This window comes from Diprion similis, chromosome 2 (assembly GCF_021155765.1).
Source record: "Diprion similis isolate iyDipSimi1 chromosome 2, iyDipSimi1.1, whole genome shotgun sequence".
Classification (NCBI taxonomy): Eukaryota; Metazoa; Arthropoda; class Insecta; order Hymenoptera; family Diprionidae; genus Diprion; species Diprion similis.
Genome location: NC_060106.1, coordinates 9,784,775 through 9,805,652, shown reverse-complemented (window position 1 = coordinate 9,805,652; position 20,878 = coordinate 9,784,775). Strand labels below are relative to the sequence as shown.

Here is a 20,878-nt window from a genome sequence, read left to right as displayed (position 1 = left end):
AATTCAATTTCGCATAAATAAGCCGTAAGTCTCGTGACTCGTCCTCTTTCTTTACTTATTTATTGGCATTTAGGACAATTAGAAGTTGGCATGAACGAACTGTACATACCGAGGGCGAGGGGGGACATTAATCAGAGTATAAGAAGAGAAGGGAAAAAGAAATAAAGAGAGATAGGTAAAAGGCTGATCTCGGAAGACAACCACGATTGAGTTACGTTGATTTTATTCCCCCCTCCAGGTTTCAGCTATTTTATTTTCCTTCCTTTCTGTCTTAGTCCCGCGTGCCTGACTCGAACGGGATTAACCCTGGTGCGGTTTTTAAGTAGGCAATTTCCTAATTCGCTAGCCTCAATTCCTGATTTATTACGATTCAACCTGTTATTCAATCTCCTTCAGATTTATGGAGTGGGCCAGCCTTCGATACCCGCCCTGCAGCCACTGTGCAACCACATCCGACCGTCTTTCCTCTCGATAGTCTTAATGGGCTTCGGATCTGCCTGGTGAGTTTGAAATTTTCAATATTTTCTCCAACCAGTTTTTCCATTTTCATGTACGACATGTATTTCACTTGGTTTCTGACTTAATTTAACTCTTTGGCTGTTTGGTTTGTCAATGATTTAGTTGTAGGAGAATATTTTACTGAACGAAACGAAAACCAATCAGTTCTTAATCGCTGTACAATTTTAAGCATTCGAGACAGTCTTTCTTGTGCAACTCAACTCTCACTATCTCAGTATCTTCCTTTCAAAGCGAAAGCAACAAATCAGTCCCACTAATAGCGACGTTCGCTGAGTGAGGTGTCTCCGAGCGATGTCCTTTTTTGGGATGTCTGGAACTGACTGTCCTGGATCTCTCTGTCACTATTTGTACTAGCCTAGCATTAATGAGAATAGCATACTTGTTCGAGTTGATACGATTGCTCTGCAAAGGTCGTTTAAAAAAACATTCACAAACTGAAACTTAGAATTTTGAACTTTGTGTTCTCGTTGCGACTCTCACATTTTATCAACCCGGAAATCAAAGTTCCAATTTCATAATCCGCACATGCCGCGATTATGCACAAAATTGTGTTAGAAATTACACTCGAACTTTCGATCGTTTTTGCGTTCAAATCGATGCAAATAAAAATCGTCGAAGAGTTGAAAAAAGCTGCATTAATTCAAAACGCCAATAAGCCGTCAGCAATTCTGTACAAAAAATTTTCACCGTTTTTATCACGTGGTGACATTCATCATTTAACTGGACCTCGGCGAGAGGGAGAAAAGACAGAGAGCGTGCGACGCACAAACGAGACCAACGCCGCGACGCGACGCCCGGCGTCGAGGCGGGCCAAATTAGCGCGACAATAAATTCTTGTTAGAAGAGGGAGAGCCCCTGCAGCCGCAGACAGTGAATGGCGGGCATCGCGTGCTGCGGTGTTTAGCGAGACACGGACGAGTGGTTAGGGGTTAGGTGGTTGGTCGGAGGACGAGCGTCACGCGTCATGAACCCCGCCGTTTCGTACCTACCTTTGGTGCCTCGTCGGAGCTGCAAGTTTGCGCAGAAAAGCTCCACGGGCCGTTGGGCGCGGCCCCGTTTTCCCGTCATGCCCCGGGCGCCGATTCCCTCTCGCCCATCAATCATCGCGACGAACTGCGAGAAGGAGAGCGGAATCTGCCGCAGACGTGAATCACTGTCCAACCACCGCAAACTCCCTGTATTACCCGAGTTATGAGACAACAGCCCCCTTTTTACGTGCGTCGCCTCGTTCTCCAGCAAAGCTCATTTGTCTTAGATACGGCTCTTTACGAGCGCGCGATCATCGTCGGATCAACCGGACCTCGACTGCAGGTTACACCCTGGCGCATCTGTTGCGCAACCACTCAGGTATCCTTAATCGGGAAAGTTGGGGAACCGGTATCGCGTCTAGTTTTATCCAACGCTTCGATGCCATCGATTCTGCGAGGTGGCCAATCAGGTGTTTTGGATTGTGCTGTATAGTCAAGCGATTGAAGAGATTCACGGTTGTGAAACGTCGACGTTTTTTGATTTTACTGTAAATTTTAAGCGTATAATTAATTAAGTCACGTGAGACGAGTACTTCATTTTTGGTCCATTTTTATTCGTCGTATTCATCAAGTTCCTATACAAAAATTGGTATTCTTCAGTAAGCTCTTCGCATCATGAATATTCTCATTTTGCTACATACAAATTTGGAATCATTTCACAGATGTACTGCAGATACGTATCATCTCATGACTATATAAATGTCAAATCAACCGACTTATTTGCAACAGGCAATGTATCGATGAACATTAATTTTGAATTGAAAAAGTCTGAAAATTTACGAAACTGCAATCTTAGTAATAATTTTAACATGTTTATTATGCATGAATTTTCTTTTCATCTTACTCTTTCGTTCTGCAAACAAGTGACACAATTTGTGTTTTTTTTTGGAGAACACCATGTTTTCTCAAAATATTATATATAGTTGAATCAATCACCTACACGAGAACTTATCGAATACGACCAATCCAAACAGACAGCAAAATACCATTTCATTTTACGAAGCCAGATCGATGGTTAAACCTTGATGTCAATCACGAAAGTTTCGAGTTTCACTGCCGTGTCTCCTCAGTGCTGCCATAATTAAAGAAGTAAGAGAAAACGAGTGATAAGAACCGTGCGCGAATGACAATGGGTGTCGCATTATTCCGACAATCGCCAGCCAAGGTTCGCCTCGAAGGGTGCGAGGCGTCGGGTTGAGCCTTGCCAAGTGCACAACTTCTGTGTAATTGAATTATACGCCGTCACGGAAGGTTACTTCCGTACCGTTGAGCGTGTACAAATTTTATGCCAGCAAAAGCAAACGGCTGGCTCGGTTTGTTTTTTCACTGATCATGACTCGCTCAGCTGCACGAGAACAGCGGAGCGCAGGATCGAAATCAAAATGGTCTACGGTTGCTTGATATTTTAGATTAGAAATTCGTACGCCGCGTATATCACGGATCTCGTTATATCTGTCTATGTTCTTGCTAAAAATTACATTATACTAATAAACACGTTTGTATTTACATGTAAGGTAAAGGGTCAAAGATCGTCGGTATCAGTAACGGTGACACATACGTCCACAGACCTCAATTTCGTCGAGTGAAACGTTACTTCTTTAGGGTGAAAATCGAGCCACTTCTACAGGAGTTCAGAGATTTCACCCAAAAAAATTTGCTAAAAAAAAAGTTTGTACATCCAGTACCGATAAAACCTATAGTAGATTCATCGAAACGCGAAATTCACCCTGCAGATTATACGGCCAATTCCCCGGGGCTTCGGCCTCCGAGCGAATAATCCAACGGCAAAAAAATGTCGCAACATCCCTCAGCGAGGATGGTCTCCTTGCCGCGGGGCGCGTCGCGCGTCGTCAGACGAGAATCAGCGTCGACGCAAGCTGGCAGGGGGGTGTTAAGGTGCAGGGTCGAAGGTCGTCGGTATCAGTAATGGCGGCCCAAGGGACGGCACTCGAGCCGGGAGTCTGGAGGGTCCAGGGCGAGGCGAACACTTGTTAGCACCTCCTGACGCTTACATGGCGGCCCTCGCGTTTCCCGGCGCTAATTGTGTGTCCTCCACTACGACGCTGCCCTGAGTCCGAGCTGCCTCGCCGACGTTACATCCCTCGACGCCTCGTCCGGAGAAGCTAGTGCGTCGGGGCTCGTTAGCCGCGGGGGTTCTCCCGGTTCCCGATTCCGATTCCCGGTTCCCGGTTCCCCGGCTCTTCGTGTCCGCGTGGCAGCGCGGCGGCGTCGCGTGTCGGAAGACTGTAGCCGTCACAGTGACCATTATATCGAAGGGGTGGATCGCGATAAGGAGAGAACTCACGTAAACGGGTGGCGGGGGCGGCAATCTTGGTCTCGGCTAGCTGGCCATTTCACGTTTCCTTCCTGCCTGCCCCCCCTCACCCCCTCCTCACCCTCTTTCGTTCCGTCGGCTACTCCCTAAATGATTAATTACCGGCCTATAAGTTGCATGTAGGGTGGAGCCGCGGGCATGCCGGCCCGGAATGGCCGACTTAAAATAAGCTCATTGCTAAAACGGATATTCCGTGCTGGAAAATACGTTCCGTTCGTACCTCGTCCGCCGCTCTATTACACGTATACCGAGCTCTCTCTCTCTCTCTCTCTCTCACTCTCTCTCTCTTTTTCTCTCCTTTCTTACTGTACGCAGAGGTTTTAGTCGGTCTGCTGTATTATATATTATACCGCACCTTGCGTTGAACCGCGGTCGGCGATGATCGACTTTTCATTGGTCCAGAAGCTGATTATTCTTGCCCCCGTTGGAATTTATTCTCCTGATTCGAGGAATTTATTTTCACTGCAGGAGAATCCGACGCCATTTTCCTCCGCCCGCGGTCATCCGTTGCTTTGTGTTATTCGGATTCTTTCGGAAGCTTGCGCAAGCTCCTCTGAGGGGAAAGAATACCCACCGCGGGAACTTACATTCCGCTTCGGATTCGCCATTTTCTTTCAATCGTCATTTTTTACTTTCTTCTTTCTTATACTTATTCTTCTTCTTCCTTTCATTTTCCGATCCGTCGACGAATTATCAGCTTCCGGCCTGTCGAAAGAGAGGATTAATGTCGAATTACAATTTACACACACCCTCACGCACCAGCGGTGATATGGAAATTTACGATGTGTGTTAAAAACTGCGGATCTTGCGAACGGAGGAAACTATTGTAGTGGCGAGTAAGAAAATATCGGGGTTGGAACAGATTGCCAAGGAATGAAAATCGGGGAAAGTTGAGGCGCGTTTTGTGGATCATTCGACGAGCTCGTCGCTCGCCTCTCAGAAGTGGAATACATTAATTAAAGTCCCCGGCGTGGTTCCCGGTTCTCGGTTCCTGGTTCCTGTCGGAGGGAAACGGGGACTGGAGTCGTGAGAACGCAGTGATTAAAGCGAACCTTTGAGCCCGCCAAGTATCGCGGCCTTGCGCTTAATAACGGCCTGCAGAGGGAGAGAGAGAGAGAGAGGAGAGAGGGTGCGAGGGAGAAGGCGACCCGGTTCGTAACCTCTCCACTTCTCCTCTTATTTTATAAATCAAAACAGATTAGAGCGGTTTTCATTCGAGGGGGCCTTGCTATGCAAATGTCGAAGATCCAGGCCTCGGCGGACGGGCCGATGCGACTACCTATCTCCAAACCTCGACAAACATTTACCAATCCTAAAAGAAAATATGGTATTCCCTTACACCGAGCCTGGTTCGAACCATCGAGGCGAGGTCCTTCGCCTCGTGGTTTCAAAAAAGTTCCGCCATTTTGGTGCGGGGTAAAAAGATTGATGGATCAGAGAATAGATAAGTCACAATATCGAGTTTTGAAACACGAAAGAAGCTGTTTTATTGCAATTTAAAGTGCAGAATGACTGAATATACAAAACAAGTCTAAATGTAGAAAGTTAAGTATAGAATAATATGAAGTATATAAGCTAGAAGGGTGGGGATAAAAATGTGGAAAAATAAGAAAATGGAAGGATTGCAATGTCGAATCATCTAATAATCGAAACTCTGTGTTACAAATGTTTTAAAACGTAGAAAGTCGATATCTAACACAGAAAACTAAAATTTAGAATCTGAATTTTGACGATTTCATGTTTCAACTCTCTACGTAGGTTTTACTTTGAGCTTTGTATACATTTTGAAATTCTATGAAACAGATCCACCGAGAAAAGAGTTTGTACACTGCGAACAAACGTATATTTGGATATGGCGAAATATATGTTTTGTTATTATTATGAAATTTTAATCGAGCCAAATAATGATCTAATAATTAACAAACGATATTTGGCTCAACTAAAATTTGATAATAATAACGAAACATTTATTTCGCCATTTTGAAATGTACGTTTGTTAACACTAAATAAAGTCGTTTCTCAATGGATCATTCCATTTTTGAAAATTCAATATTATTTTTTTTCCATTTATCGCCGGTCTTCAACTGCACTCAGAATCTCACTTTCCTCATCTCCTGCTCTATACAACGATCAGGTTGTCTGGATTAATTTCGGGATTTTCTTTTTAACGTGAACGTTGCGTCAGCTGTACGAAGCAGGGATGTTGCAATCAAGAAGGGGCGTGCAACGATGGCCAACGCGGTTACGGCCATCCCCGTCTTTCGGGGTGCCGCGTGTGCGCCGGGTAGTTATACCTATACACTCTGTATATGTTTTGAATGCAAACATAGCTCTGTTTGTACACTCGATCTGCCTCGTCAAAGGAACCCCTCAAATTTCAACCGCGGTCCTGTTTGCAGGGATTAGAGCTAATAGTATCTCACTTCGTTTTCTGTGCTACAGCCAAGTGTTACTGTTGCGGATTTTCATCCCTCTAGGCTTGTTTTTTATTGCAACAGCTCGTAGATGGCGAAAAAGAAGATTGGAAAGTAAAAACGACCCAAACGATCGTCGAGTGCGTCTCAAAAAGAGAAACACAAAAATTGACATCCCTCCATTTTTCACTTTTTCTGCAATTTTCTTCCCCTTTTAATCGAATTTGCGAGTGAAATTCCAGCGATAATATTGCGACTAGATACGCAAGATCTGATTGTGAGAATATGTACGCGAGGCTTGCCGTTTCGACGTACTTTGGATGGAAAGCGCCGTTAATTGAAAAGCTCATTAGCTGTCGTTTATAACAGAGCTTCTCACTTATCGTCGTTAAACCCTGGTTTCGCGATTTTCGAATTGTCACGATTAGTAATTACGGGTTAGATACCGTCTCGCGTGCTTTCCATAGTGATTTCAATTTTCAACAGCCAAACCCTCGTTTGTGATCATTATTTCACAATCACACGCACTTGTACCTTCTACAAAATTGAGGTTAGTAACGTTACTGTAACGATGCAATCTCAGTAAAACTCGCCACTTCACAACTTAAGAATTCTCTGAGATTCGTTCGACGATAACGAAGCTGAACACATTATAGCCATATTTTCAAAACTCATCGTCAACTTCTTTAAACTGTTCATTCTACGGTTGCCACACGACGTTTTTTTTACCAATGCTTCGTTACAATACTGTCAATAACTTCAACCTCGTTACCCTTTTCTACTCGACTTTTACGTTGCAACGATTACCACCGTCAAATTAATATCCAATTTTTCGCTATCGAATACGACTCGATTAACTTTTTCACTCACATATATTACGATGGCACCTCGAGAGATGGTCTAACAAAACGCAAGCATGCCGCTGACTTCGGTAGGATCCGATGGATTCCGGATTTCTGGCTGGAGTCCAGCGACATCCTCAACGTCGTCTTAATCCTCGTATATCTTAGCTGCACGGCGGGACTCGCGACCTGCTTCGTGCTCGAGGTTTTTAGGACGCACGCATATAAATTCCGCTCTCTGATCCGATCCAGCGGCTCATACACCGACCCCCTTCCCCCCTTCATAGTCGAGGCGCAGATTTATGGACTTATAGATTCTTCCGCTTCCTGGTTTTCCCCTTTTTCGTGTTTCGGTTTCGTTTTGTCTGTTTTTGTTTCGTGCGATACTCCCGCGACTCAAGCCGGTCTCTCCTACCCCCCCCCCCCCCCCCCCCCGCAACCCTCTGGCGTATAAGTTATGCGGCCATGCAGAGGTCTTTCTGGCCAACATAAATTTGTCACTTTACTTCAGGCCCCTTTCCTCGATCCAACCCTCTCTTCTCCGTCGCCCATTCTTGATCGTCCGCTTCTCTTCTCTCTGGCCCGAGTACAGTGAAAGGACTGCAATTTTCCTGATGAAACTTTTATACAATTTCGGTTATTTTTCGCGAAATCAAGTTCGTGGCGGAAAACAATCGACACGTAATTGCTGCTGTGATACGCGAAGAGAGAGATGAATTTTTTTTTAGGATTTTTGTCGCCCGATGAATCCTGGGGCTTGTCACCGGGTGTTGGGATAGCAGAACCAGAGGATATCATCCCTTTATACTTCATTCTGCTGCAGGTTTGCAGAACGCCCCAACCGCGCGACCGCGGGGAGCTTATAAATATTCAATGGCCACGCGGCTAAGATAAACTAATTAAAACTTAGATGTCGGTAGTCACTTTAGATTTTTACTTACACAAGAAGCATTTCAACGTGCGACCGCCCCCGTGAAGAAGCCTGTAAAAAAAGAAAGGAAAAAGGTAAACTCGGCTACACGGGACGCCGCCAATTCGAACGGATTCAAAGCAAATCCAAAGAAAGCTTTACTCTGTACTTCTCATTAAGAAAACCACTGCCTCGAGTTTCTTTTATTCTCCACCTTTCGTCGTCGCCCTCCTCCTCCCCTTTAACATCGGCTATTCCGACAAATGGATCCACCCCCCATCCCTCTTACAAGTCTCGCTCATTTCGACTTCGCGATGTAATTAACCGCCTCACTCGAGACGGGAAAAGATTTTTTATCAAAATTGTAACGTCTTCGCCTGGAATGGCTCTCATGCTTGCAAAAAAAAAAAAAAGAAAAAAAGTTGAGACGAATGTATTACTTCACGTCACAATTTGCACACTTATTGTTTATCTGTAAAAGATTTCGAGGACTCCGAAAACCGCGGTGCAGGATGCGTGCATTCTTCGCAAAGCCGCCTTTCTTTTCCACTTCGTATTTTAATTCGGTGTTTGTGTTTCTTTCCGGAGCGGCAGCCTCCGTCTCCTCGTCTGGCAAACTTTATTTTTTGCCCCCAGCATCAGGCTCACTTAAGATATTAAAGGGGGCTTCCTAGCTCGCAGCTCGAGTCACTGTGTAGTTTCGTCCTGATGCAGCGGACGCGTCGTTTATACAGGAGTCTTCGGTGTTTTTCAGGGGAGTTTATTTAATTTGTAAGCGGATTTTTGCACTAATCAACGGATTTGAGAAGGAAGTCTGAAGCTCGAGCGTCGAGCGGTGGCGGCGGCAGGACGTCAGACGGCGTTCGACGACCGGGAGACGGACAGAAAGGAATCTGGGGAGGAGTCTAGAGGGATGCGAGGGACGCCGGGAAAGTAAGACGGACGGGAGAACAAGAAAGTCATTTGAATTTATTTTAATTACACTAACGAACAGACCGCAGAATGAACCTAACGAATTATTTGCTCGAATATGATTACGTGGAATTTCTAATGACGGATTGACCCCCAACCCTCATCCGCAGAAACGAGCCTTGAATCTATTTACTTTAGGCTCGAAATCATTCCCCCCGATATTCAATGCTGCTGAATTCTGCAGTACTCGACGCACTGGATTCGATAATCCTGCACGGGAGTCTCGAAGTAAAGAACATGTAAACAAATACCCGCCCGCCCAAAATACACCTTCTTCGTCGTTTCGAATCAGGAAAATCTGCTCCCCAACCCTCGATTTTTAACGAACCACAAAAATACCGTCTTCATTTAGTTCCCCTTCTCTCTCATCTCTTCTCTTCTCTTCTCTTCTAGTCTCTTCTCTGCGTTCTCACTGCAAATTGAACGTGACCATGGACGCCTTTCGGTTTCCATATATGGTGTATTCCAAGCCTTCACAATATTCAATTTTACACTCCTCTTATTTTTAGTGCTTGTATCGTCGAGGCGTTTAAAAAACAATTAACTTACAAACTTATAAATAAAAGGTAGCGTTCTTCAAGTATTCACTCGATCAGCGAAACCACTAGAGCCATAGTCATTTTTCATAAATTTAAAACATAAGAGGAACAAAATTAGATTAACTGTAAGAAATTCTTTATCGATACTTGAACTCGGTTCAAAAAATTCCAATGCCAAAGATTTTCTTTCTATTCTATTTCCGTTCAACTTTTAAACCGAATTTCATTTTTGATTTCTATTGTTCGCGTCATTAAACCTAAATTCACGCTGATCTTCTCTTCGGGTTGAACTTTTCTGATCGTTTCATGAAGAATATGACTGTACAAATTTCGTCAAAACTAAACCGATTAATTGTAAAAGAAGCGATTTTTTTAAATTAGAAACTGTGTAAATCATTTTCCATTCTAAAATTTTACTACATACCTACATATATTAAAAGAATAAGATAAAATTAAAAATATCGAGGTTTACGGCGAACTCGAGACAGCTTGGAACGCCCCATATACATATACATTTATATCTGGCCGGCAAGAGAAGGGAGGCGGAAAAATTATGCGTTTGAAAAGCGTGACGATTCTCGACTCGGTCCTCGTTCCGCGTTCTCGATTTCGGAAAAGAGGACGACACGAGCTCGAGGAGGTGTCGACGGCGTAGAGGACGAGGAGAAGTAGGTTCGTTGATCCGCGCCGTGGGGTTCGCGCGATTTCTGACTCACCCTTAGCGCGGGCGTAACACACCCCGGGCTCACCCGAAGATGGGCGGGGTGGGATTTGCAATGCAAATCGTAACATACCGTATCATACACCTACGCCGTGGTCCACTCACACCAACGCCCCGATTCGTCACCCACACTCATCGGAAACCGAATCCGCGGACCCTCGACCCATCCGCGGTAGGAACTCGGCGATGATTTTGGAAAGCGATGATTCGCGATCACCGAGATTCAATTTTCGGTCCCACTGCTCACCCTCGTGCGAGGAAAACAAACAGAACGGAAGAAGAGGGAGAGAGAGAGAGAGAGAGAGAGAGAGAGAGAGAGAGAGAGAAAAATTAGTTCATCACCACCGAAAATTGGCGTGCAAAAAACCAATGGAACAATTAGCCAAAACACGAGTTTTCTTCTGCGGGGATGACGCATGGTGCAGCGGGGCTCGGGTCGGGTACACGACATTCCCGGACCCCCGGAGCTCCGCGTGGTTACAACGACCGACGATGTTTCATCGCCTGGATTTTTCAACTGACGTTATCACACACCCGAGGGTTCCAGGACCCGATATAACACGAGGTACACAGCGTCGTTTACAATGACCATTTACCGCAAACCGTGCGTGTGTAGCATCGCCGAGACGCGACGGGTGTTCTAGAAAGTTTCTGTCGTTTGTTACATGCCCCGCAAATTATGTCAACGAAACGTTCGGATAAGGGGAGAAAAATTTAAACGTTCAAGGATTGAGATTACAATCTGAGTCTGTAGAATATGATTTTGTCTGGGTGACCATTAAGGTCACGTTGCGAGGTTCCCAGTCGTCGATTTCCTATTTACATTTTAATAACTCTCTCGCTGAATCCACTTTGTCAAGGGTGTGTAATTCATCCCCATCACGGGCGGTGCTCGAAATCGGAACCGTCGAACCTGGTTGCGCGTTACCTGCAATCAGCCGATGTTATTTTGAATCCTTGAATATGTGTTGGTGTTATATCAAGTGATCGAAACTCTTCGTGATCGAAATTCTAGTGCCCAAAACCCAGAACTTTTCCAAGCAGCTTCTCACAATATGCGGTTAACGATTCACTGGCATGTGGGAAAGTTAGTCACCTTAGAGTCAGTGACGGAGTTTTTACCGTTTTGGGTCTTGACTATTTGGCATTTTGATCACTCTGGGTTTTAACCATTCTTGGTCTCAAACATTCGGAGCTTTCGTCATTCTGGGTCTTGACCATTCGGATTTTCGGTGGTTGGATGTAACGGCCAGTCTAAACGCTGACCAGCACCCCCCTTGAATATTCTCCGGGACGATTAATAGAGCCGTCAGCATGATCCGAACGAGGCAGAGACAACGACTCGTGTCTAACGCGTAATACGGTGTGATAAATATGTGCCACGTACGTCAGAGGCGACCCTGTTTTCCGGATTGAATTTGAATACGGGTACCGAGGTCCGCACCACCCTCGAATCCTAGGTTTTGAACACGTGATCCGCGTAGCGCTGTCTTCGTCTCGCTCAGCGAGCTTTCGGAGGTTGATATTGGTGGTTGATTATCAATTTTCTACCAATTTGGTTCCATTTGTAGCGGCGTCGGCTTTTGTGCCGCTAATCACCCCTTGGGCCGCGTATGCCTCCCCGAACCCCCTGACCACGCGCCCCTGAATTCTGATCTACTTTGCATATTACTCTACCCACACTGGGATAGCGCCGCGATTCCCATTTTGAACGTGCATCCCACACGTGCAGGTCCCAAAACCCTCCTTCGAGCTCCCGCGTTACACGCACCCACAATAGCGTCCTTTGCCCACGGGTACGTCAATACAAAACTACACACTTACCGCTCCATGATTTTTACGCGATTTCAGCCTAATCTAATCCGGTCTGATTTCACTTCAGATTGCGGTCGCTTCACTCGACCCTAAAGCCGGCAGCCAACTGTCACTGTTATACATGGTGTAATAATCTACAATCACCTTTACTTTTGGGCCTCAAAATTTACTCCGCGATGCACACTCGACTGCTTTTGCGACATTTTTCGTTTAGAACTATTTTTTGAGACAAATAAATAAATAAAAAAATGGCAGTTAGGTATTTGGAAAGAAATCATTTTTCGAAAGAAAGTAATACGTGAGTAACGATGACTGTCGTGTGTCAGTGATATTTTTTATTCGAATCAACCGAGAAATTTACCTAAGATCACGGATGACTCAGTGATTAGATTTTTGCCAAATTTCCCGTCATCGATTGTGCAGATTCTATTTCAGAGTACTGGTTCTCTACTTGAGATAATTAGCGAGATGGATAGCGCGGTGACGTTTTTTTGACACCCATGCTACCGATATCCACCACCGAAGGAAAAGGCTGCGGTTTTGCCGAGCCAACTCGAGGCTGATGTATTAATCGAATTTCGGATTTCTCGAGCATTTTAGCGATGCAGAAACGAGCGAGGACATTGCGAGAGCCTGCGAGATGCCGGGCATTATCAAGATTCGCCGGATTCGCCTTCGTCGAGACTCGCGCGACGTCATCCGTTAGGTAGTAATAAAAACCGGAGGTCGGGAATGTCCATTGGGACATAAATAAGGCCCCGTGAATGTTCTCTTTGGCTTCCATCCCCACGTTCGATTCGAAGTTTCAAAATTGCGCGTGTGTGGTCCACCTTAGCGAGCACCGGCTGCTGCCACGAGCCCGGTTTGGGGACGGATCGCAGGATCGCATTCCTCGACGGAACTTGGACGTCTCATCCTCGAGCAAAGGGACTCCTCGGGATAACAGTGAGTCGATCGCTGCAGTCTCGATTCAATTTTAGCGACGGAGTGTTGCGTTGCGTCTTACACCAAAAACCACGCGTGTATCTCAGACCAGGTGATTATCGACTCGCTGAAGTGTACACCTGCCTGATATCCGTTCGATCTCCGAATCTGCAATTTAATCGGGAATCGATAACGTTAAACATTTTTTTGCTGTTGGGATTATTTAATTTCATTTCATTTTTCTTACAAGTGTATAAAATATTTTTTCATAGCATTTGAACATCTTGATGAATAAGAAATATATTATAATTTTATCGCTAATTCGTCAGTATAATAAAAAAGTAAAGTTATTTCTTCTGAACAGTGAAAAAATTTTATTTCCTTTTAGATTCGACAATATAGTGTTGAAGAATAATATAGCTGAAGATTGAATCTAAGTCGTTACTAAATTCAGCGATACGATCGTTCGTTCAACCCTGTGATCGAATGTTAGCAAGAGTTCTGATTCAAATTCGCGACCGCTGATCGTCTAGCTAGCGCCGATTTGCTGAGTGATAAAAAAAATGTATAATCGTGTCAAACTGGATGATTTAAAATTTAAAGTATCGTATCACGTCCAAATACATTATGTAAATACCTATGCATATTGCATGACGTCTCCAAACCCACTGACCCTCAAATCCAATGTCATCCCTCAATCAATAACGATGAATAGGATTTTCCTACGATACTACTTATCGAGCTAATTAAACGATGATTACTTCTTTCGCGTAATCGACAAATTTTTGGTTCTCTCAAACATATATCTGCGTATATAAGCGGTAGATATAGACGGTTGGTCAAACGAACCAATTGGGCGAGACTCTGCCGTTGGTTTTTGCGGTAGCAGATAGGAGGCAGCATCCTGTCTCACTACCGCAGGGTCCGGAGTTTAATTGGAGAAACGCGTTGCGTGCTAAACAGATTCGGCGTTCATTCGATGCTGGAAGAAAGGATCTAGGCGAGAACAATTGTCCGTTGATTTGAATAAGGTTTAGGTACAATTTCCTCCCAGCAAAAACCATCGACGTATCCTAATAGCGAGTGTAATGTATTTTCAGGCCATACCTATGAAATGGAAGGAATAAAAACTGGAGGACTCGATGTAAAGTGAAGGGAAAAAACCACTCTTGGATCAACATTTCCGCACCGTTTGATAGAGGATGCTTCGAGCATGATCTGAAAATGGCTTGTTGTTTCAGGTGGAATGGTACCTACGCAGACTCGACGTAGACACACACGCACGCATACGAAACGTACGCTCCCCTGCGCGAAAATTCACGCAACGTTGAACGGGATGCTTGCGAGTGCGTGACAAAATGTTTGCCACGCTGACCTTTGCCTTGTGTTCAACGAGCTGTACCCTAAACTGTAGTGAAAATATCTCGCGTGTTTTTCTACGCAGGGTGCGGGAGGCGCTCGAATTTCAGTTCGGTAAAATTCCTTCTTCGACACACAGCCTGCGGGGTTTTGATACTTTTCAAGAGCTAATGAGACGAGAAATCAAAAGTGTTACATATACGAATGCATACATATTATATATGTACTTGAGGAATTCAGTTTTAAAACACTTTAGGACCGTGTGAGTGCTAATTGGCTGGCCAGCAGCAAAAATAGCACTTTACGATTTCTCAAGATTTCCTGTCGTCTGCTTTCTATTTCTTGTTATATACTTTCACTCGGCTAGATTTATCTGGTATGAAATTTGGTGAACCATTGATCCGTGCAATTGTGCCTTAATTAATTTGAAACTCGGAAACTTCTCGCCAGCGAAGGCGAAACTTAGATGCGAGTTACGCGTTTATTTCACAGCTGTGAATCACTGGGCGCACTGATACACCATAATTACGTGTTCAAAGTTTCTCACCATTGTTCGTTTACACACGTTAAGCGTAATGCGCGATAACATGCAACGACCAGAAAGTTGCTACCTGCAACGATTTCGTGACGATTGCCGAGCTTAACCAGAGTACGAATTGGTGCGGGAAAAATTCTCGGAGGAACACCATGAAAGAAAGATATTGCAAGTGAGAGAGAGAGAGAGAGAGTGAGAGACTCTGAGCTAGAAGAATCGCAAGCCGGAATTATAATTCGTTGGAATTGCTGGTTGCGGTAAAACGGACGCTGCATGGGCTCATAATATCTCAGAACGGCGGATCTCTCCGAGTATATTTTACATGCAAATATTCGCAAACAAAATGAAAATGAAAATTATACATAACTTCTTAAGCGTGAAGTAAAATGAGCGATTCAGCGAATCGCGCGAACTCTCGCTGCTCGCTTCTCTCTCCGAGACGTTAACTCACTTGTCTTCAGGGACTCCGCGGTTCGCCGCATTATGTGAATACCGAGATACAAAAATTACAATAATTTCGCTCGTTTGCTTTATTATCGCCTCGCCTGCGTTTACCGCCTGCACTTTATCACACCCAATTATCCCCGGAATAACTGCATACATTTGCTTCGATTCGCTCCCTATTCTTTCGTCTTGGTTTTAACTAATCGGGCGCCACGATTTCCCGTTCAATTTCTCGTCAAATCGTGTCACGCTAACGGCATCTTTTGCAGGAGAACGCTTTCTTATCTTTTTATCTCGAGTGAAAGCACCGCGTCGACGAGGCGACACGACGTCCTCGAGTGTCTATCAAACCTAAGCCCGGAAACGGTTCGGTCAGATTCAGATCTTCCAGATAAGCGAACCCGCGAGATAAAACGGGTCGTCTAGTCACAGCCAGTCGCTGCAACCTCCGGCCCTTCCTTCTTGAGGATTCAACGAAGCCCACGGCCATAAACACTGTATCAATGTTTCGCGGGGCATTAAATTGTTGTGAATTAGAGGGCGGCCATCCGCGGCTCCGAGGAGATACACGGTGGCCAGGCTGGATATGGACCGCGATAAAAACACAGATTAATAACTATTACTCGACGACGACGTCGCGACGCCGTCGCTTCTTATTCTCGTAAAAACCGCCACGCTGCAGACGTTATACGCCGGGTTCTTCAGCTGCGCAGGGCGAACGTTACGGCGAATAAAAAATATCCACCGCGTATAATCTCTCTCGTTGTATAATTCGCAGATTGCCAGAATTACTCTTGATTACCGGAATTAAGTTACCGACTAAATCCGAGCGATGCGCGTATTCTTATTGTAGGTACAGTTCGGACTATTCGACGTGATGTTTTAGGATTCTAGACCAGGCATTGGGGTGGCTTGAAATTTCGGATTTGAAAAGTTTCGAAAGCACCAAATTCCGCATTTTTTCGTGGAGATACTTGAAGTAAAGAACTAAAACTTTGACGAAACATAAAAGTTGATAATCGTCCAAGACTCGACGCTCAGAGTTCTGAAAGTGCAAAGTTCCGAAGGGACGAAATGCCGAAAGAACATAACTCCGACAAGTCAAAGTTTCCAGAGTGCGAAAATGAAAAAAGTTAAAAAACTGAAACATCGGAATTTCCAATGATCGAAAAGATGTTCAGTTCTGTGAATTTCTGGTTTGGTGAAATTTTCACATTGATCTTTCTTTCTATTGGATTTTCGATATTTTTACGTTCGGAATTCTGGTAATTCTAATTTTTGGTTTTTCTGCTTTTTTACATCCACTCGTTGAGCAAACTACGCTGTTTGAGTATGTTTTTATTTGTAGAATTTCACCCTATCGAAATTTTTCTTGTCGCAATTTCGCTCCATCCGAACTTTTTTTTCTGAATGTTGCTCTATCATAGTTAGAATTCCTGTCCCAAGGAATCCTAACACTTTAGAAGTCGCAGAGAAATGTTGCAACTTCAAGTGAACGAAGTTACGAACGAATGACGCAACCACTTTACGTTCGGCAGGCTGCAAGCTAGAAACGCATAGTCATCCCTCCAAAGAAATCACGCCGATTTGAAATAGCAAGCCGATTACTCGAAATGTTGTAGATGGATTGTACACGCAGCTTATACGCCAGCGGGTTGATTTTTGCAAAAACAAGTCCTGTTCGGCAAGTCCGCAACATCATTTGCTGTATCCCGGGTCTGATGGATGGACCGCCGCCCGTAATGGGAAAGCCAGGCCGTCGTTCGACACCCGCATAAAATTAACCCGCTGATTCACTCGGTGGCTCGTCGTCGCTCCATCCGTCGGTCGTTCCGTCCGTTCGTTTTAATTAACGAAACACCACGAGCACCAGGCGCCGCGACGCGTCCGTCGTCCATCCGTGGCGCTCTGACCCCGTGTGGATATCGGCGAAATCTTGTATCGGCCGGTACACTCCTTGCACCGAGCTTTCCTCTGAGGAGTCTTTGGCAGCCGTCGAAGCGTCGAATTTCCGGTTCCGCGAAGATTTCTCGCGATGAAAAACCCGCGGTATAAATTCTGCGGAAAATTTCAGCGATCCTTTGCAGGTCGCTCGATCTTTCCTTCATAAAAATCTTCGACCGGTTGATATCACAACCACCGACTGTACCAGAGCGAACTTTCGACCACGAGCACGATGATGTCTTTATCCAGGTAGCGTGTCGTGCAGAGAGTAGCGGGGCGTGTGTGTCCATTAAGACACCGCTGCTGTATGCTCGAGGAATCTCGGTGTGAGTCTAGATACGCGCGGAGCGAGAAGAGCGGGCCTGACGCTGCCGGACGGGGCCTGAAGGGTAAAGAAGAGGGTTCCGTGGGGTCATCCAGTCACGGAGTTAATTAGACAGTGTGCTTCGCCCTCTTGGCACGGGCCCAGATATCAATCGGAACTTGGAGGCTTCAGCTTCGTTCTGCGGCGAAGCATCGTCCCCTCATCATCGTCGAGGATGCTCCGGATGAACCGAGTCTTGGACCTGGTTCCTAGCGAAAACCGGAAGCTGCATAGCCGATTGACACCCGGACTCGTCACGGCGACTTCCAGCTCACCCTGCAGCGCTTCGAAAAGTAAATATGCCGAATCCTATCGCCTCCGTGAATCTCTGAATCGATCGCATCGCCTCGATCCAGCTCTCGTGTATCCCGAGGTAGGTATAAGCCGGTGATCCAGATCGGTGATCGTGAGCCCTGTGCAGTAATGCAGCGCGAGCATCAGATTTTTCTCTTGTACCCCCGAGCCTGCAGGCTTACTCAGGAATGCCATAATTTACGTCAATTCCGGCTCTTCGTCTCCCGGCAAAATCGAAACTCCACGATCCGCGCATTGATAGATAAGAAGCGGAAGTTTATGTCTTCGCGTTTTCGGTTCGCTGATTCGGTCTTAACAGTTGGCAGCTGGCGTAATCAGGTCGTATAAATGTAGTGGGCTTGTTTGGTATACATATCTATATATGTATATATATATATATAGGCAACTAAGACGAAGGGAAGTAAAAGCGTTTTGTTTTCCTATCTCGCCACGGACCAAATTAGCCGGGATAATTAAGACGCGGGGGAAAAAGCAGCCGAGGAGTTAGTCGTGCGTAAACTGTAGCGGCCAAGGATGCTGCAGGTCCTGTGGATCCTTGCCCAAACTCGAAGAGAGCTCCCGTGGAACCTCGAGAAGTTTTATACTCCGATACCCCGCACTGCAGTGCTACCAGCCAATTCCACAAAACTCCACCCACTATGCTAAGCGACTCTAGTTTATGAAATGAAACCTTTGTGCCGCGGTATCACTAATGAAAGCTGCACCTCCTCGACTGTTTTTGACTTTGTTGTCTCCGTCTCGTTGCATCGGTGAGCGATAATGAAGGGATTGGACAAAGCCGTGGGGGAAATAAATCAACCGAGCCTGAAGAAAATAAGAAAACCCGTTTGGTTTGTACTAATTGGTTACCGCGGCGCGGCGGCAGTCAGGCAGGACCTGGAAATTTTATCGAATTTTTATGAAGAGCTCATTTCTCTTTGATGCACAGTTGTACGAAGGTGGACAAACGCGAGGCGATGCGATTTAATTTATTCATCTCAGTTCTGCGTTATTAAAAAATATGAGGAAAGCGACGAGTCGGCTAATTTTAAATACACGTCAATGATGGAGGGTGAATTGATAGGGAAATGGGAATGCAAAGTGCGAGACACGACGCGTCGTATAAAATAAGAGTTAAGGGAGACATGAAACATCATAATATTATCGGACACGTAACACGCGGCGTAAAGTGTCAGAACTTATGTGAATATATGAGAAAGAGGAAAGAGGAAAAAAAGACACCCGCTACTGAAATACGTCACGGATGTGAGGAATAAACGATCAAAGATAAAGATCAAGTTAGAGATCGATAAAAATACAAATGGATTATTATGTAAACAGTTTGGCGTAAGACTTATTCAGCTGTGTAGCGTGAATCTACTTGTCGTTTTGTAACGTCTTTCGATTCGGCAAAAATGAGGTGTAGATCATAAGGAGAATGAATAAAAAAAAATAATTAACTATTCGTTCGGCTTCCGGTTTACCCGCAGTGTCTAATATTTTTCCGGGCTGTGTTTGAATACATTTTAGACGAGCTAGGATCCTGAATAGTAAGTAAAAAGAAACAGGGAATAAATAAATAAACTAACAAATGGAAAAGAGAAACCGACGAAACAAATGCAGGAAAGAAAAGGAGGGAAAAATCTCGGACTCGCGGTGCGCAAGAAGATCTTTACGCCGTAAATTTAAGAGTAGGCCGAAAGTACCTCGTTAGGCAAATCGACTACCTCGTTAATAATTTTAAGCGCGAGAGGCGCTCGTAAACGCAGCTTCCATTTTCGTTCTCGTCGCCCGGCGACACGTGTTATAACACGAGGGTAAGGTACAAGGTATGAGGTATGAGGTAAAGACGTGTACGCATGATTTGAAAATTTCACGCTGCAGGTGAAAACCCTCTGATTGACCCTCATGGTTTCGAGAGTGCGATTTATCCGCGTGTAGAATCTCGCTATCGGGATAAATTATTCCGCAGCCGAGGTGTGCAGCGTCTGCTGATCATGAAGAAGACGTCCTCTTTCATCCCGGGCGTTGAAGAAGTCGCGGGGTCCCGACCCTCGGGGGCGGCTAACGAGAAACAAAGAACCGTTTCGAGCAAATATTAATAAAAGTGTTGAAATACTGCGGTAACGAGTCGCGGGGAGGCGGAGGGACGAGAGCTTCGAGACGGGGATGACGCCGAGAACGAGGACGAGGACGAGGGCGAAGCTGAAGGCGGCTGCCGCAGATATAGGTTCGGTGTGCGCAAGGAGAGGTCGAGAGGAGGAAGGCGAGGGTGGTTGGAGATGGAAGCAATAGGGATCAACTAGTATGCAAATCGCATGTAAATATCGTTCACTCTCCACGGTCTTCCCTCCTCTCTTTCTCTCTCTGTCTCTCTCTCTCTCTCTCCTCCATCTGTATCTCTTCCTCTCTGCCTCTCTGCCTCGTCGTCGCCCTCCTCTTTTCCTCTTTCTCTTCCTTCACCCAAAGGGAGAGAAGAAATCAAAGCCCCGGAACGCGACTCACCCGCTTTCTGTTCTCTATTGCGTGGGTATTGTTCCTCGTTGCATTTGTACCAATTATCATTTGAATATATCCCGCGACGCGGTCTCGTCTGACTTTCAAGAGCGCCGTTGCAAAACTTTAAACTCGAAAGAAAAAAGTAGGTACTCATTTCATCGAAATTGACTCCAGGCACAGAAATTATTGCACCGTTTTAGGATATCTGCAGAGGAACAGTGATTCGGAATTTATATCATTTCGTTCATATATTTTTGGGAAAAATATATTCAACCATTGATTAATTGTGCATTTGGGTTAAACAGTCTTTAAATATTTCCTTTTTTTAGGTGTGGAACATTGTGTTAAAACATAAAAAAGTTTTTCAAGTTAATTGATAAATTTACTTCTGTACCTCTGTTTGAGTGGAGCTCTGTCGAA

At 45.1% G+C, this 20,878-nt stretch overlaps 1 protein-coding gene across 1 annotated transcript in view; it reads right to left on the bottom strand.

The window, feature by feature from the left end:
• Nucleotides 1-20,573, bottom strand: part of LOC124416664 (protein downstream neighbor of son homolog) — a 40,730-nt gene extending 20,157 nt beyond the window's left edge. The window contains exons 1-2 of the mRNA XM_046897932.1: nucleotides 20,465-20,573; nucleotides 8,080-8,120 (exon numbers count right to left, since the gene is read on the bottom strand). Of these exons, the coding sequence (XP_046753888.1) occupies nucleotides 8,080-8,120; nucleotides 20,465-20,524 (101 nt within the window). The 5' untranslated portion in view covers nucleotides 20,525-20,573. The remainder of the gene's footprint in view (nucleotides 1-8,079; nucleotides 8,121-20,464) is intronic.
• Nucleotides 20,574-20,878: the final 305 nt, after the last annotated feature.